Consider the following 19,767-nt stretch of genomic DNA (forward strand, 5'->3'; position numbering starts at 1 on the left):
AATATGAATTTCCCTTTGGCTAGTGAAGTCAAAAAACAAAAATTATAGGTTTTTTCTGTAAAACTATATGGTGTTTTTAGTATGGCTTTGGAAGTGAATTTTGCTACTTACTCACTTTCTTCTTCAAATATTTTGGTTTACTGTAGAGCCTCCAGCAACCTTTGCTTTCTGGTTAGAAATATTTGCTATAAATCATTCCCAATAGAAATAGGCTTGGAAACATGTCCACCACCTCTACTTCGGTTTCTCTGTACCATCAAAGCAGAGTGGAGTGAACATTCATGTGAACAATTATGTACTCTGCTTTGATGGTTATAACCTTTAGTGTATTCCTAGTGTAATTACTTAACAACATCCTATTTCCACCATCCAAATCCATATATATTAGCATTAAGTTGAGGGGGGTGCTGCAGGAATTCATCTTTGTTTCCTAGAATATGTCTTTTCTCTGTAGGGATGCATGTACAGGCAACTGATTCTCTTCAGCACTTATGAAAAGAATCCAATGAAAAGAATCTCCAGTATCTCATGAAAAGCAAATTCAAAAACATCGCAGCAAGGGAGCCAAGAACCAAGTGAACAGACTGTCATCAAGCTATGAGGGAGCCCAGAGACACAAACACACTGGTTGCATAAAACTCCAAAGCTGCAATTCTAATCTTTGGCATTCTAGAAAATACAAGTATCTGCTGAGAGGTAGAAGAGTCAGCACACACGCATTGCTGGATCCCAAAAGGTATAAAGTGCTTATTTTACCCCTGCTGCCTGGGAAGAACTTAAGGAATACATATTTCGGTATAAGCAAAACAAAATATTTTTAATGAAATAGAAAAGGAGCTGAGAATCTGGAGAAATGGTTCACTAACCAGCTGACAGGAGTTCAGATCCTCAGTACTAAAGTAAAATCAAGACATAGTAGTGTACATGTCTATGATCCCAGTGTATCCGTACAAGGAGATGAGAGACAGAAATAGGAGTACTGCCATCAATTAAGAGAAAGGCTTACCTGCAAGTGGAATATGTGGATATGAACAAAAGAGATCATGTCTCAGTCAAGGAAAGGTTTAAAGACTGGCACCTGAGATAGTGCTCTGATATCCACATAAATGCCATAGCATATACTCACACTCACATGTGCACATGAACATATTCACAAAGTCAGAGAGAGATTGGAGAGATAGAAGAGGAAGAAGAGGAGGAGAAAGAGGAGGTGCAGGTGCTGGAGAAGGAGTGGGAAGGAGGAAGAGGAAGAGGAAAATTTTGCTTTAGTGAATAAACAGAAGTAATGGCACTGATAATTCTTCCCAGAATTGTACATTGATGACAAATATTAATGAATACTGTATACATACATACACACAGCTTATAGCTTTATTGCATCTCACTGTTAAGCTCAAAATTTTGTTTTTCTATAGATTTATTCCATGTGCAAACTCGTGTGTGTGTGTGTGTGTGTGTCATGTATTTAGTAACAGTTCAGCTGAACAGATATCATCACAGTCTTGCTAAAGTACAAAAACCTGTAATTAAACATGCATGTTGTGCTTAAAGGACAACAGTTTATAGTCCTCAAGATATAGGTTGCAGATATGAACTTGAAGTTCACTGATAAGGAGCTGAGTTTTCAAAGAGAAAGTAAAATATGTTCTAGGAATAGGGCTTCAAACTGTTCTCGACAATTACATCATCAGATGCCTGAAGAAACTGGACAAGTGTTTTCAAGTTGATTATTTCTGTACTGGAAGTCTCTGCCTGGAAAACTACCAACAGATGATGAGGGTGGACTAGAACCCACTTTAGATAGGCAATGTCTTGCCAGCTTCCCTTACCCCTTATCAGGTTGTCATAGGATGGTGCCCATCTTTTAAAGGGAAAGTAACTAAGAGGGGGTAAAGCTCAGGAATCATCACACAGAAAGGAGGGCCTGGCAACTGGCTAGTATGTGTAGTAACACAGAAGAGGACAGCAGCTGGGAGGCAGAGGGGACCCAGAGGGGAGCAGAAAAGACACCAACAGGGAGGCAGACAGGAAGCAATGTAAATGACAGCCTTTCTGTGTATTCTCTTTGAAAAGATTTTATATGTATGTTAGCTGTGACACTGAGTGGTGGTGAGAGAGAGAGAGAGAGGCTAATGAGATAATGAAGGTGCTCATTAACAAAGAGCTTCAGAGAAAAAGAAAGATAATCGTAACATTAGAATGTTAACCAGGGACAAGCATTTATTCCCTTTTCTTCACAGCAGCTATTTCGGCACCTAGAATAGTAACCGATGCTTCCTTAGACTGTGTAAATATTTGTAAAATGAATCAGTTTATGTGTGGTCTTATATATCTTTCTCGGGAAATGATACCACAAAGCCATAATAATGTAAACTCTGAATATGACTTAAGCAAATAATGGGATAGAGGTTTACTGGGAAAATGAAGAGTGAGAACGTATGTGTGCTTGGGTGGGAGAAAGAGACAAACCTCAGGCATTCTACTGTAGAGAAATGAGTTGTTAATATGTTGAGAAAGTTATGAAATAGAAACATGATGTATTATAAAGAGGAAAATTCTTCAAATTTCCAGGAACATATAAGAGCAGAGCAGAGGTACAGGGCATGATAAGGAGACTACTGCTCTGCTCTGGCTGCTGGTTGTTTTTATTTTTATTTTTTGAGGCCCTATGATGTCTGATTAAGGAACAGTATCAGAGAAGATACACTAAGTCCAGCTTTTATATATGAGAAGTTAGAGGCAGAGTCATTAGCATCAGGGCAGAAGGCAGAAGTTTACTTTGCTGCTGCAAGCATTTCAATAAACCCTGATGACGAGAGAGTTTGGTGGTTGGGAGGCTCTTACTGGTGGTCCAGAGCTGACAGAAGGGGCAGGGGCTTCATATGTCTGCTATTTTGCCATCACTTTGGGTATGCACCACCCACAGGAAGGGGCTTGAGCTTGGGTGAATGAATTCTTTAGTCAGGACTGTTCTTGGTGATGGATTTAGACCACACCTATCAGTCAACACTCTGAGTCACTGAAGAAAACGGTAGCTTTTTTTTTTGCAGGGACAGTGTGTGAGCTATTTACTATGTGGATGCACTGTTTTGACAAAAATAAAATTAAAATATGAAAATAACTTCATGGGGAGGGAGGGCATTTTCCATATTTTATTTTCAGGTGCAAATCACTTGGTAAAGAAAGAGTCTGCTCTCAGAATACAATCAAGAATATTGAATGGTGTTGTAATCCTCTGATGAAATGGTTTCTATTTCTTTTGTTGTTTCCCAAAGTCAGACACTTTATGAGGTGCTCCATATTTGTGGAACTAATTAATTTGTCTATTTTCTTTATTTCACCCAGTACATTGACCAACTAGGCCTTCAATTAATGATGCCATTCACTGGTTGAGTTCAAATTCCATTTAAAATTGAAGCTACATGTGGTACCTCAGCTATAAATCCCATGTCCTCCAAAACTCAACTTCAGAGTGCAATGTTTTCTAAATCAGATTATGGCGCTCCCTGCCTATGATAATGAATTTGCCATTCATCTGTAGATACACACGCTGTGATAGTGTTCCTATTAGGGCCCATCTTCCAAGCCAGGTCTCACCACGTGAACAACCTTAATACTAAAACATCGTCCTTCTTTGGAATAAGTATTTTTTGGTTTGCTTTTTCTTCCATTTCTTGCATTTTTTGGAAGTAACAACAATCATATACTGCTTTATATGATATAACACACACACACACACACACACACACACACACACACGCCTTGAAATCAGCCAGGATATGGAGATAATTATATATAAAGAAATCAAGGCAAGGAACTTATTCCATCCTGTCTTTTGCATAAATGGTCATGTAAAGCAATTGTATATGTTACATCTTATTGATTCTGGCAGACAGAGTCTGCACAAAGACAAAAGAACATGTGCACAGATCACAGCATCTATTATTGCAGAGCTGGAAATGAAAATAGCAAAAATAAGGAAACACACAAACCCTCAAATAAAGGAGAACAACACCCCCCAGGTCAGTTATCTTTAGTAAAAATTATCTATTCTCTTTGTCCTTGTTCATTTCTCCCTCATGCAAGCCACTTTCAAATGTCATATCTTCCCCTTGCCAATAGATCACACATTCCCTAACAGGACAGATAGGGTAGTAAGGTACTAATAATGATAATAATAATAATGAGAAATGACTCCAGAGATATATTTCATGTGTCGTGCTCTCTCCTTGTCTTTCTTCAGCAGCACAGTTTCCTAGCCAGTGGGGCATTAATCATTGGAACAGCAGCTACAAGATAAAGGCTGGGTGAAATTTCATTGTACATTATAGAATGAGTTGTGGGTGCATGAGTATGTGTCTCTCTCAGTATCTGGGAAGAGGGTTTGGAAAGGCAGAGCAGAAAAACCTGTCATCTCATATATTTATATTGCTCAGGACCGCCAGGACCAGTTCCCCATTGTTACTGTGGATTAAAATCATTCATGTCCTTCTGCTTCCATTGGAGGTCAACTGGCAGAAACGGGGATAAATATTGTGACAAGTTAAATTCTTTTTTTTCATATGTGTTAGGGTATGCTGCAGAGTGAGGGACAGGAAGAGGGGCATCAGGAACCAGGGACAGCATTGTTTGATGTGAAATTTTCTTTGCTAATCCTGCTTTGGGTGTCTTTTGTTGTAGGGTAATTGATTGCACTACGAAACTCTGACCTGTGCTAATAAAATTAACCTTGGATCAGCGGTGAGACCAGGGACCAAATGACAAGAATTAGTTATAGAGAGAATGGAGAACCCAGAAAGAAGGGTAGATAGACACACAGAAAGGACTAGGAAGGGACTTAGAGATTCAGAGATGACTGGAGAGGTGCTCTTTTGTTGAGTCTCCAGACAAAAAGGAAGGGCAGCTGGGTTGCATTTTGGATTCTCTGATCTAGCAGGTTTTCACCCGAACATCTGACTCCTGAGTCTTTATTGGTAAATAGAACAACTTAGATAAAACATCAGGATTTTTCTTTACTTATCTAATACTTTGAATGAATGAGATTTTCTGTCTTGAAGAGCCATAAACTATGTTTGGGGAGAGGATTTGGATATGGTGTGTAAATAAATGCTGAGCTACTCACAAAGAAATTGGGAATATCTAAAAGATCTTGCCCCATAAACTGAGCACATGAAAGATGTCCTCTGGGAGCTTGTGCAGAATCTCTGGTGAGACTCCATCCCAAATGAGAGCCTATGCTTCAGAAGGACCACCAAATGTGTTGTATGAGTACTCAACAAACAAGCATCGTTTCCATAATATAAACATACACAATATCCTATCTCCTCTCTATATTTTTCTCTGTTTTGCTTGTCCTTGTTCTCTCTGAGTCTCTGTTTTTCTATCTTATGCACACACACGGGGGGGGGCCTAACTAGAAAGAGTAAGAGTAAGAAGAGATCACATTGAATTATGTATGCAAGTCAATCAAATTCCCATCAAGCAATTCTCTCTGCTCTCCTTGACTGCTAGCCACTGAAAACAGGATTTATATAATGCTCCAACCTTTTCTTCCCAGGATGATGATGACAAAATCAAGGAGAAACTTATTTCTCCACTTAGCTAACAGTAGCAGCTCTCTAGACATGAAGGCTTTAATTAGAAGGTTTCAAAATGCAAGACTTGTCATAACAACATCCGTGTGTTTCTAATTTCTGCAGTCATTCAAACAGGCACCCATCCCACCCTCCCACTTTCTTGCCACAAACGGAATGGAGTTACCTGTGTTGAAGCCTGGCTACTGGTAACAGCTGCTTGAAGATTTTTTTCCCTCATGGTATAGAAATAGGAATAAAGGGATGTATTTTCAGAGACAAAGAATAAAAACCAATTCCTGGATCTTGGTTTAAGTTAGAATTAATGATTATTTCTGATAACCCAAGAAACATTTATTAGGTAGTATATCTTTTACATAGAAGAGCTCCTTGATGGATGATTTAAGCAAATGGGTAAAATACAAAAATTACACTATTATTATGTTAATTACATCAAATACATTCTGTTCATCTTTCTCAACTGAAGTCATCCAGTTAATGAAATTGATGTATAGTTCTCGGAAGTGATTAAAGTGGGTGATGATTTACTCAAGTGTTGTAAAGACTCTGCAGTATAAAACTAGCTCTTGCTACATCTTGCTTAAAGTAGGACTTGACAGATAATCCAACAAGAACACTCTTGCCAACTAGAGAGAGGTGATATCTCTGGGATTCCTGGGTTTTGGGTGGGGTCTTTTATTGTTTTTACTTTTTTGTTTGCTTGTTGTTTGTCCTACTCTACAGCCCCGATGGCCGTGAAACTAGTGACATGGACTCTGTTGTCTTCACATTTGCTAACATCCTCTCATGCCTGCCTCCTCAGTGCTAGGAGTATAGGTACACATCACCAAGCCTGATTTGGATTCCTTGTTTCCCCTACCCAACCCCTCTTTTGAGACAGAGTGTCATATAGCCCAGGCTAGCCTCACACTCACTATGCAGCTAAGTATGACCTTGAACTTCTGATTTTCCTGCTTCTACTTCCCAAGTGCTGGGAATGTAGTTATAAGTTACCAGTGCCTGGTTAGTTATAGTGCATAATAAGAAAGCACTCTATTATCTGTGGTATATCCCTACTCCTAGTATTGCTTATTCTCAAGATAAGAAGTCATGGAAATCCCTGGGGAAATGAGGGGATAATGGGGGGTTTGGGGGAGGGCACGAGAGGAGGGGAGGGAAAGGGAGAGGGACCTGGAACTGACTTGTGAAGCAACCTTGTTTCTAATATAAATTTAAACTTAAAAATTGAGAAACAGTGACTAGTAAGCTTGACAGTCTAAGCTTTAACTAGTAAGAGGCATGTGTGCTTTCTTTAGAGGGCCTGGAAGGTTGTTGCCTATTCCCTCTTTCCAACAATGTTGATTATTAGGATATGATGAATACTATTCCAGGCACAAACCAATCTTGTATGCACACAAGCATGCATGAACACATGTGTGTGCAAACACACACACACACACACACACACACACACACACACACACAAGAAAACTAATGGGAATGTGACTCAACTGAAGAGGTAGGAAGATGAAAGGAGCAAAGCAAAGACATAGGCATGATGGGAAGATTTAAACATCTGGGACTATTGAATGAGCTACTCAGGGCACACAATTTAATGCAGTAGTCTCAAAATGCAGCTTGTAACTTAATGATCTATTTTTGTAAACCTTTAAATTCAAAATTAGTGGGGAGAATGACTTCCCAAATATCAACATTTAAAGTAAAGCAGCATATGAACCAATAATGGTCTCACTTGCTTACCCTTATTTTAGACCCGTGTTTTGAAGCATAAGCGATTCCAAACCTAGAGACCCATGATAGGCAATAGAGCCTGAGTGACAACAAAGTTATCAATTATAGGTTATAGAATGAGGACTCTGGCTTTGGTCTTGGCTGAATAACCAGTTAGGTGATTGCAAATACCACCACGAACTTTAGAACTACTTGTGGGAGGTCACATGTGGGCATCCAAGAGCTGAACTGATGCCCTCTTCCAGCTGTTCAGATGCTTTCCCATAAGATCTAGCATTTTATCAGTAGTTTGGGTGGAAAATCTATCCTATCAATACTGCAGTCCAATCAAATGGGAATGTCTACCACTCTCATGAGAATATTCAAGCATCCAGCCTGTCTGCTGTGAGGACATCCTCAGAGAACCTTTTAAGAGACTGGTTACCTCTCTGGGAAGTTCCTGACCCAGACCCTGGAATTAAATTACTGAAGAGGGGATAAAAAGAAACCATGTTCCATGGGTCACATGCACTGACAACAGACAAATCTTTAAGAGGCAGGCAGACCAACAAGCATTTGTCCCTCTACTCTTTCTCTGGGTCTCTCTGTCTCACTCTCTCCTTTATGAGAACAATGCAGTTTCAGAGAGAAACTGCCACTGGAGACTCTTACTAGGAAACAAGTACACTGGCCTCAAATTTCCTTCCCTCTAAATTATTCTCAGAAAGGGGAAGGAAAGGATCTATGTGAGGGCAGGCAGAACACAAGAGATATTTCCTGGCTGGCAGCTAAAGTCTAATTAGACTGACAAATCTTCAGTGCCTTCCCCAGTTACAAGGCTTGGCAGGAAAGAAAGGAGCCTGGAGCCACACATTATGTAAGGCTGTTAATCAATATTAGCTGAGCCCTGATCCTAAAAATAAACTTTCCCGGGAGGTTAAGTTGTCTAGTGGTAAAATGGAAGGGAGTAGAAACTGGATTCCTTGTCTTAATTCTACCAAGCTCATGACATCAGGGAATGGGGAAAGGGAACTAGAGGAGATAACTTTCTGAGAAAAGATAACCATTTTTGATACAAGCTATGGTCACAAGGTATTCCAGACCTGGTAGATCTGATTTACATCTCAAGCTGAGACAAGCGGATTATTCAAAGACTATAGAAAATAGTTGGTGACCTACCTTGGGCCTCAAAAATCCCACTGATGATGTGTACTGAGCATCTACATGCTCTGTGTTTTATTGAACATTATGCACCTCTCACCAATTTGCCCTACAGGAATGTCAATTTCACATACTTTAATCTAACAGTTCCTCCATGTGTACTAACTGCTCAGCTAAGCTGACCTCTACTGAAACATATGGACAATCCTGTAGACCTCTGTTTTCATTGATGATGTCAGAAAAGGTTCTAGTCATATTGCCTTATGTGGGTACAGACTAAACAGTGTTTATGCCAGTGGAACCCTCAGGGATGCTAGGCTCAATGAAGATATATGCATCTGGTGGAGTCTCTTAGGTGCATATGGGATCCTAGTATAAAATTCTTCACTGAACTTGTATGAATGGCTTTCCACAATCAGATTTATTACTCACAATATAACAGAAGGGAAGGCAGACAATGAAACAGTCTGAGAGAGATAACTGACTTACCCTTAGCCACACAACTGAGTAACAGGTAGAAACAAGTCCCCAACTCAGAAGTTCTGATGACAAATCTCACAGTTTTTACTTAACTATGCTAAAATCCTACTCAGAATACATGACGTGTAGAGACAACTTGTTTAGTTTAAAGCTGTCATTATTAGTATCAAGTCTGAAGTGTGTTCATCCAAAGCCTAACACTGAGGAGCCAAAGGGAGGAATTTCCACACATGTACTGCCGCATTGTCTGAAAACTTAACCTCTCCCTGGAACTTTCAAATGTGGTTTCCATGCAATCATCACCAATATGATGCTTGAGATAAGAATGAAATCTCATCATCTTTCATCCCACTCTTTTTTTCTTTTTTCTTTTATATCTCACTCTTATTGGGACACTTCCAGTCCAGCCTGAGCATCATGATTTTCTGACAATTATCTGGTGGCACAGAGTCTGGACAATGTCAAGGTGACTTTGCCTATGCCTAGGATACAAAAAGTAGGTTATGATCCATTTCTTGCTAATAGCTTATAAACAATTCCAAATGGCAATTTAAATGAGACACAGTGAGCTGCTTCCTTGCTGATAACTGCTCAGACTGGACACAAAAGATAAGAGTATACACATTCATTCTTTCTGCACCCATTTTACTTTTGGCCTACTCCTCTCTTCTGGGAACATATGCGCTGGAAAGACTAAAAGTAATGGTAGTGGTGAATGACTCCTCCTGATGCTAATATTTTCCTTTAGTCCTGGATGAGGCAAAAGAAAAACAAAACAAAACAAAAACAAAAACGTGAATGTAGTCTGAGGTGAATGTTCTCAATTTAGAATCACTGTTATTGTAGCTACCCATCTGTATAAGTGATAGTAAAGGTCCCATGTGGTCCTGGGGGTGTAGTTTGATGGTAGAGCTCTTGTCTATTTCAAGAAAGCTCAGGGTTTGATCTGTACCACCGCCCCCAAATGTTTCCATGTAATTACTCAGGGTATTCCTAGATTATACCCACAGGGAATTCAATTCAGTTCACCCTTCTGAGTTCTCTCCCAGGTGTAGGTGGTGAGCTTCAAGCTGAGGTCCTCAAATCCTGGAAATGTTATATGCCAATTCTCACACCACAGCTCACAAGACCTAGACTTTCTTCCTGTCCAAGTGCAATAATTCTTTAAGGCCTACTCTCAAGTCATTCCATGTACCAACCTCCCAATACACGCCACTACTCAAGCTACACTGAAAGCTTGTTTTCTCTAGGTTATTGTCTCCATGATACAAGCAATCTAGATTTGGGGGGTTTTTGTAACCTCTTAAATATGTGCAAATGGGTTGTTTTTTTAATACAGCATATTTTAAAAGCCCATTGAACTCAAGTTGAATTTAAAAATGAAGCAAAAATCCAAGGTAGTTAATGACATGGCAGAGGAGTCTATTACTGATGTCATGGACTATTTTGGTTTCCCAGGATTAATTTGAGCCTCAAAATTCTACTCAGATTCTTCTGGATATCTCACTCTCCCTCCCCAAAATTTCTAACCTTTGCTGTGAACTGTATTCAGAGCTATCAATAGAAGTAGCCCCATTTGTTCAGTAGATTATTGTTTTACATACATATCAAATGCAATAATAATGGTAGGTAAAACACGGACGCTCTGACGCTGTAGGATATACTTTGTGTAGTAGTTTTCTTGTTAACATTACAAAATATCTGACCAAGTAAATTAAAAGAGGATTAGTATGTTTTGGCTGAGAGCTCCAATGCCAGAGAGTAGGCACTCTGCTAAAGAAACCACAGGCAAATTGTTGGTACTTCATGGATACACACATAGTACAGCTAAGCCCAGTCTTTCCAAAATTTATTCATCCAGGTACAAGGGATGTCCACTAGACCACAGTGGGTCATGAGTGTCCACCAGTAAATTTTATTAGTGGAAGTAGAATTGCCTCAATGAAACCTACATCAATGTCTGACTTTGTAAATTATGATTGTCTAATGACAAAGTTGTTTTTCATTGTAGAATTAAGATAAAACTTATGCTTTCAGCAGTAGTTACTTAAATGCCCTGTTATCTATTCAGGATCCCTTAGCTAGTGTGAGAATGAATTAGACATTAAACTCTGGATATTTACTACAAGTTCATTACATTATAGTTGTGCCAGTGGAAAAGACTATCTATACACTCCGAGTATTCTAGAAGTAGAGCGTTCCTCCAGCATTGTACTTCTGCTTATTAAATGGCTACAAGATAGCAAATAAGCCTGTCTTGACTTCTGACTTAGTGCCTGCGGAATAGCTAGTAAGTACAAGACTTTTCTTGAAGATTATTATCTGCCTACCTGGCTTCTTAATGTGCACTTTAGCTGGCTGTTTTTCCCCTCTAAATTGAGGGGAGCATCTTGAGGCATTCTTTTTAATATAAGGTCAAGATCCACTGCTTGGGGACAATAGCTGTGAGTAATTTAACATAGTCCATGCCATTCACAAGCAGTTCTGTACTTTTATCAGTAACAGACTGATCTATCACAAAGATCAAAGCACCAATTACTTCCAAAGACTGGAGCATTGGAGAGCTGTATCAACTCAGAAACGATTTGCTCACATTCATACACTGTTAAGAGAAGCACTAAAAGCACTTTCCAGTTTTCCTTTGATCTCACGTGAACACTAGCCAAGGTCCATCAGACACGAACTCCTCAAATGAGGTTTTCTCTGCTTATGCTTTAGGAAGGACAAGGGAAGTTTTTTAAATAGTGACATTTTTAGACTTGCAGTCACACATGCTTAATTGTTTTTCTCCTAGAAGAGTCTCATTTTAGGACAAACCATGCTTTAATGATATTATCAAAGTGAAAAGCAAAGAACAGAACATCCCTTGTAAAATGGTCTGCATGTGGTTTCATATAGACAAAAATTGAATGATGGACTGGTGAACATGAAACTTAATTTTTCCTATTTTCTTTTCATTTTTGAAGTACCTCTCAGAGATCAAAGCTTCAACAACGAAAACTGGCTGGGTCATACATTGGATGCATTCGAAGCTACTAGATCTGATTTTCTTCACCCACTATGTCCAGCATCTAAGACTTGTCCCAAATCTCTGGGTAGACTTGATGTAATCTGCAGACTGTACTTAGGCCAGACTAGGCTCAACTATGAAGTTTTCAATTTTTTGTAAAGTGTGGGGGCAAAGTTCTTGTGGCTAGTTGGCAAGAACAAAGGAAACTCAAATCTTCCACACTATGTCTCCGTAAGTTTCCCTTTACAGAATCCTGGGGCCTCTGTATCGTTTTGCCTGGGTCTAATCAATTCTGCACAGCTGCTGGCTTTCCTCCAAGAGTATGTATTTACACACCCATAAAAACAAGGAGTGTCAACAGATTTATAGCCTATCTTTATAGTCTTAGTAAAAGGTATAGTGAAAAGCATGTAAAGATGTAATCCAATTTTTTTCCAGCATCTGAAAGAACAGGGGCTCACCTGAGGGAAGCACTCCCAGGTGCTTCCTTCCTCCAAAAGGCATCCCAGGCTTAAAGTTAAATCACTGGCAAGGCTTATGCACCTTGAAACCCACTCCTGTCCAGAAGCCCTGGTTCTCTTAGGTCCCTGAAAGATTCTAGGAATGCAAACAATCTGCCCCATTTGCATATTTACTTCAAGAGGAGGAAAAAAAAAGACTAACTATTACCATAAATTGAGGCAATTCCCACGATCCATATGTAGCATTAAACCCACTTGTGGTCAGTGAAAAAAAATAGTCCTACCCCTATGTGGAAGGATTTGGCAATAGGGTGGGAGGGAGGGGGGGAAGGGGAGTGTGGGAGGAGGGGAGGGAGAGGGAACTGGGATTGACATGTAAAACAAGCTATTTAAAATTAAAATAAAAAATGATAAAAAAAGAAAAAAAAATAGTCCTAAAACAAACTGCAGAATCAACTATTCCTATGGAGAAAAAGCCATTTGCTCTTCTGTTTCCCACAGAGCTAGTAGAATATACTCTGACAGACACAAACCAGGTCTGCCAAGACCTGTGCAAACAGAACTATCTTTGTACCAACAGTAAACAGAGCTATGCTTGAACTATAGAGAGTCATAATAGAAATATATATTGCCTTTTATCTTCTTCTCAGTGAGTGGAGTGAGGTGTCAGGAGTTATTGCTGTAATATCAGAAGAGAAGTGCTATTTTTCTCTTTCAAGTATATGTGTAGGTATGCATGGAACAGCACCCATGATTATAGGACTGCTCTGCAAGCCAGGTTCTTAGCAGCCTTTGGAAAACACATAAAATTGGCTGATAGCATAATCAGCACACATGGCTTTGAATTGTTCCTAGGAGTCATGAAAGAAGCTGTCTGGATTTTGCTCAAGCTAAGAGAAAAAGAATAAAGGAAGCCAACTTGCTTCCATAGAGCTAAGTCACATAACATAATTCTGAAAGATTAAAAAACACATGGGTGAGTTTTCATTAAAGATTCACTGTAAGTTTACAGTGTCCATGGGAATAGATAGAAAGGTGATGGTAGAGCCTATTGGGCTCCTGAATCTTGTGTGAAAACCAAGAAACAAGTACTGATCTACTAATTTTTACAAATAGCTAACTAGGGTATGTATAATTTCTCCACAACTGTTGGCTTGTTTTCTTGATGCCAAAGCATTTAAGGCTAATAACTCAATTAACCTCCTATCCCCATACTAACTAGATTTATGGACTGCCAAGGGAGGCAGCTAAGTATTAAGGTTTAGCATGTATATAATTTCTTTCAAGTGAACAACAACAACAACAAAAAACCTTGCCACAAAAGTAAGACCTTTCTACCCAGCTAAAATGAATTCTTTACACTTTCTAATATAATTAATATATTAGTCAAATAAAGTAAACAAAATGGACTCCAAAATGACAAGTAATTAATTAGGACTTAATGTCAAACACAAAGACTCTTGTTCACAAGGAGTCTTTGAACTTCTTGTTTCAATTGCCCTTGATTTAATGATACCCATTGACCTTAATAATGTATAATTTGAGTTCTATCAAATATACCTGGAGGATATAAGTAGAATTGAACTAAGGTATAGACTTGCTTGTGGTAATGCACCTTCCTTTATCCCTTCCCAAAAGATAAATGAGAGATAATGCAATGAGAGGAGAGGGATGTTTTGTAGTAGAAATATGGCTCATTGTTCATTTTGAATAATAGCTTTTCCATTTCAGTGATTAAATGGATGGGGTAACATGAGATATCTCATGAGCTCATGAATGCCACACGACTTCTCTAATTCTCTCAGTCATTACTTACTCTTCCTCTAGTCTTAGGTCTCATTACCACGAGCATCTTCATCCTTCCTTCAAAGACAGGATTTCAAAGTCCTTAGCCACCTAGAGTATGGACAGCAGCAGTGATACTGCAAAGTCAAGAAAGAAGAGCACTATCATAACAGAAAGGCTTACCTGAATGCTGGCTGTAGAGCGATTCTTCCGGGTGGTAGTAGTAGCCATGGTGGTGGTGGTTTCCATGACAGTGGTAGACATTTCAGGTGGCATGGAGGTCGTCTGTGTTGTTCCGGAAACTGATGGGACTTCTCCCACTAGCCGAACACTTCCATTAATTTTAATATTAGGGTTGTTCTCAGCTGCCATGTTCAGTACTTTCAAACCATCATAATAGAGCCCAGAGAGTTGGCCTTGGAAGAGGCGTCCTTTGTCCTTTCCTCCAATGGCTATTTGCGCCTGGGTGTTGAAGATGGTTAGCTGCCGGCCTAGTGGATTAGTGGAGGAAATACTATTATTTCCATACATTTCTGCTCCTTGCCTTACCTATTCTGTATGGAGCAAGCATCTAATAGGCTTCCTTGAACAACTGAAGTGGACAAAATGTATAAGAAAAATTCACTACTGAGATTGATGAGTAACATTTCATGATAATTATCTCTTCCAGTGTCTAGATAGAAATGCTAAGTTACCAGAATAACTGAGTATTTTTTCCCATTCTAAGGACGAAGACATCTTGGTTTAAACATCAGCAGTGTTACAGTCTCCTGAGACATATAATCGAGGATGACAGAAACATCCAGTTAGATCATGACCAGAATGAATCACAGATGCCTAGTGCTCTGATTTTAAGCTACAAATTAATGTAATGACAACAAAAAAGAATGATATGCGGCAAACAGAAACTCAATGAGGTGATTTAGAACATTGAGTTTAAAAATTAGGTTCAGTAATTAAATGAAATTTACTGAAATTAAACTGCAATTAAGAGGATCAGATTCATTGCATGCTTACAAAAATGGACACTCTAGTTACCAGGAACAGAGTTTTCATAAGTCTCCATAGTGAGTAATAGTTTATCAGCATTTCCTACTTCACAGAATCATGATAGATTTGGAGGGAGGTATGATCAGTCAATAGATTATTCTCTTTAATGGGGGACTAATTAGCATTGATAAAGCTTCTAGAATGGGAATGGAGGTGAGGATGAGGTAATTCTAATATGATTTTAAGAAGATATGGGCAGCGTAACCAGAATATATTTTGTGTGTGCAAAAAATGTCAAATAATAAAATAAATCAATAAAAATGAATTTTAAAGGGAAGATGGGTACTGACAAATCAAACACCTCATAAAACTCCTTGAATGATGTAGAGACATGATAATGGATTGTAAAATATCAATAGTTAATCTTATTTCAGTTTTTCTTCTGGGTATTATTTTTACTTCTGTGGCAAAAATGCTATCAGAAAAAATTCGTGGTAGGGAAGTTTAGAATGGAGCATTCAACAATCTAGGCTTACTCTGAAATATTTCTACTTATTTTTAAAGCCAAACTAGGTCTTTCCCATGGAGGAGACAGCTTTTATAGCCTCATTGTAATTTATCACAACAGCAACATGATAAGGCCTTCCTTTGTGTTATCTCTTTAGATTAATTCTGTTTGCTTTCCCATATGGAGGAGGGGGTTGCCTATTTGCAGAATTAGGTTCCTTCATTTTGGAGTTTTCCTTTGTCAGTGACCAACATATCCACTAATTCTTCATCTAATCACCTTGATTAGTTTAGGTGTAAATAACTGGAAACAATTTTCTAATTCTCATGTCTGCTTGGTAAAGCATATATGCTTTTCCCCTCTAAACTCTACATATATGAATAGAGGAATGTTGTATTGTTTTGGTCTCAGCTTGTATCACCAATTAATTAAGCTCAAGTCTACACAATGCACAGATAGCCTGGATTCCTGAAATGGAATGTGGATATACCATTTTGGTGTATACTACTGGAAGAAATGGTAAAAAAGAGAAAGAAAACTACAAATTTTCAAAATGGACTCTTCAGACAATTGTCAATTTTATCATCCGATCAATTCTTAATGGTTATTATTTGAATTATTTATAAACAACACTACTCTGCTTTTATCAGGCTAGAAATGACCCGTACTTCATATAAATCTTGGAACCATACAAAAGAATCCAATACTTTAATGATAACAGAATTCCCTAGGCCCTAGGGATGTTATCAATGCATCCCATACTTTCCCATGAATCCCTTCAGTGTCCTGTGAGTTGGTACCACTTGACAGCTGCTTAAGTTTTGCTTCAGTTCTCTTCTTACGAGATGCAATAAGTTCAATGCCCAACGGTGCAGGGTAATGGGCTGAAGTTCACACCTCTTTCTTTGGGAACCATACACTTACTACAGTAGAAATGGGATAATAGATATAGAGAATAACTTTTGCTTAAGTTCATATCAGCATTTGGAGCAGCTTAACATACTGATTTAGAAGAAGCGATACAGTGGGAGATTTACAGGATATAACTTTAGTATCTTAAACTACATAGCCTCCCCTTGCAAGGAATATACACAATCGTTTCCCATCTATAACATTATCTCTTTCTCTTTCACTCTCTTCACTCTTCTGCCCTCTCTCTTTTCTATGTAGCCTAGCATTGGTGATTAGTTAATGGCTGAGTAACCTTGATGATATGTAGAAGATTTTCTTTTAATATTCTTGGAATAATTCATAACAATAACTTCTTATAATGGTCCTCATCTTACTTTCCTGGAAAGATTTATTTTGCCAATACATAAAAATGAAAGACCATCAGAGAAAATTGAAGTTCAAGCTGAATTGACTGGCTGGAAATGATGGATTACCTTCATTCTATTTACTATAGTTCACTCCATAAAGTGGTCATTGCTTATTCAAGAATTATTGGAGGATGAGGAAATTCACAGCATGTCTGAGGCCATTAGACTGAAGAGTTGCTTTATTATTGGTTCTCACTTCTTTGCTACGGAGACCCTACCACTCACTTCTTAGATCCAACAGGCTACTGGGTGAGACAAAGAAGGGGGATATCCAAATTTCAATTTCTCCTTCATGTCACAGGAAATGTGTTTGGGTTTCTGTTAGCTTGTTTGCTTGGTAGTCTTATGGCTAGGTATTTTTCTTTTTGTTTCACAGCCTTCTCCTGGCCCTTTGCACTTTGCCTATGTGGTTAAGGACAAAACTAGAAACCACTCTAGGAAGAGAGCACTCTGTCTCTTCCCGTGTCTTCCTGTCATTGCCACATGTCTCTTTAGCTGCACAGGAGATAATGAACAATGGAGAAACAGTTTCAACACCCTCTCCTTGTGAAGGACATACAGGATTGATAGGAGAACGGTTCTGTGTTTTTCTTATTTGCCCAAGATGTTTGAAGATATAAGCCAGATATCACTCTCATTGTTGTGTCTAATAATTGCAATGCTTTTAGAATAAAAGTATCACTATACATGTGCATTTGAATAAATGTGCACTATATATTGTTATATCAGAAATAACATGAAATTTTATGATAACACCAGTACAGGATTCCTGGCATGTAAACATTTGTTTCATCTTAGATGCACATCCTTTTGGAAGTCACTATTTGTTGCTTCATTTTAACATCAGGTTCACATAAGCTTAGATTAAATCTTTGCATGTCTCTAGTCAGTGTTGCACAAAGACAAATTAATTAAATCTCAGAATACCCTGGAGGAATAGGCAGTATTATTTCTCCTCTTCTCATATGGGAAATTGGAGACACAGAGGTTAAGTGTATTTTCTAAGGTCAGAAAGTCAGTCAATAGTAGATGCAGCCTGCAAACAGACTTGGGAATGCTGTGACCCAGCTCTCCTCTCCAATGACAGAAGTAACTCCAAGGAAACATTCCACGTACTTCTTAATGCACCTGTCTAATCCTCCTTTTATCTATTTACCCTTTACACTCTTCTTCACAAACAAGATCTTTCAGTGCAAATTTTCTATTTCATTTGAAAGTGGTTACCTAGACAGAGGAAGAGATAAAAAGAATAGATGCTACTCACCCAAATTACATAGAGTAATTTCATGTAAAAAGTAGAGAAGATAATCTTAAAGTTTGCAAATAAGTTGTCCAATAACATATATGTACATACACATATATGTATATATTAATAAAGAAGCCAAGACATTCCCACCCATACCACCTCAACCACCCTTTCCCATCCCAGTACTCCACATGTGTAAGAGGGCTTCCATTTACATGAAAGCCAGCTGATAATGAAGCTGTCAGTAGGAAAACTAAAAGCCTACTAACCGCTTTATAATGGTTTGTACAAATGAAAATGCCTGGCATGCTATTAAACTTAGACTTCAAAAGGCAATGGAATAAAATAAAATATTATTAACATAAAATTGAAAGAAACACAAAAGTTCTCTCAGGCACATGAGACTTCAACATGCATCTAGTTCACTGTTTAAAAGTGAGGCAATTGTTGTCTTTAATGTTAAAGGGACTTTATGAGCTGTTGATTACTACTCAAAATTATTTTCTTTTTAGAGTTATTCTTAATTTATTTTTAATTAGACCACATATGTTGAAAACAGGGCATGCAGTTAAGATTTAGTAAGGATTTTCTATGTCTAAACATCTGAATTTTTCAAACAACTAACAATCACACAGAAGTGTCCTTCATCTCTTTATTTGTAATATCTCCAATTACTTCTTGTAGGTAATTCAAACACAACCCTGCAAAATATAAGGGATTATTTAAGATATAAATACAAGAGTTAGACTATGCTGCCTCGAGATAGAACAAAACTTCTAGTTTTCTTGGAGATAAGAAAATTTTCATCATTGAAAAGAAACTATGTATCTAGTAAGCAAAGAAACCACATAGAAAATTCTGCCAGGATTTATAACTGCTGCCCTCTTTTATTCATGGAGTGGTTGTTCTGTCAGCAAATCAGAACTTGCTGTTTTGATTTTCACACGACTTTTCCCTTACCAACTCATTGCCTTAACAACTTACACTTCGTTGCATAAAACATCGCATGAATGCCCGAGGGTATCACACCACCAAAGTGTGAAACAAGTTTGTTTTGTTTTAGTTTCCTGCAGCAAAGTAATTAAACTCTCCTAGAAACTTTCCCCTCTGATGGTTTGAATTTAGAGGCAAAATCTGTTCTTTCTCAGCCTTTTCTTTGTTTAAAAACAAATGTAAACACATACTGCTTCCTTTATAACATTTGTTTTAAGCAGTTTTAAGTTACAAGAGTTGATCTATGATTTTTTTGGTTTGATTTGGTTTGGTTTCTTTGGTTAATCATATTATAGACAGTAAAGCCAAAACAGCCTCAAGATGTAAGTTTAACGAGTTCTTTTGAAAATTCTTTAGAAAGCGTTGATGAGAGGTAATTTAAAACAATTAAGAAATAATGTCATGCGGTAGTTAAATTGCCATAATCAAGTTTTTTCTCTCTCTTTCTCTCTTTCTCTTTCTCTTTCCTTTCCTTTCCTTCCTACCTTCCTACCTTCCTACTTTCCTTCC

At 38.2% G+C, this 19,767-nt stretch overlaps 1 protein-coding gene across 39 annotated transcripts in view; it reads right to left on the minus strand.

Moving 5' to 3' along the window:
- Positions 1-19,767, minus strand: part of Nrxn3 (neurexin 3) — a 1,553,154-nt gene that overhangs the window by 115,530 nt on the left and 1,417,857 nt on the right. For all 39 annotated transcript variants that reach the window (XM_040743341.1, XM_040743340.1, XM_040743342.1 and 36 more), the window contains one exon: positions 14,385-14,692. In XM_040743341.1, the coding sequence (XP_040599275.1) occupies positions 14,385-14,692 (308 nt within the window). The remainder of the gene's footprint in view (positions 1-14,384; positions 14,693-19,767) is intronic.

Source organism: Mesocricetus auratus, unplaced genomic scaffold (assembly GCF_017639785.1).
Source record: "Mesocricetus auratus isolate SY011 unplaced genomic scaffold, BCM_Maur_2.0 Super-Scaffold_15014, whole genome shotgun sequence".
In the NCBI taxonomy this organism is placed as follows: domain Eukaryota; kingdom Metazoa; phylum Chordata; class Mammalia; order Rodentia; family Cricetidae; genus Mesocricetus; species Mesocricetus auratus.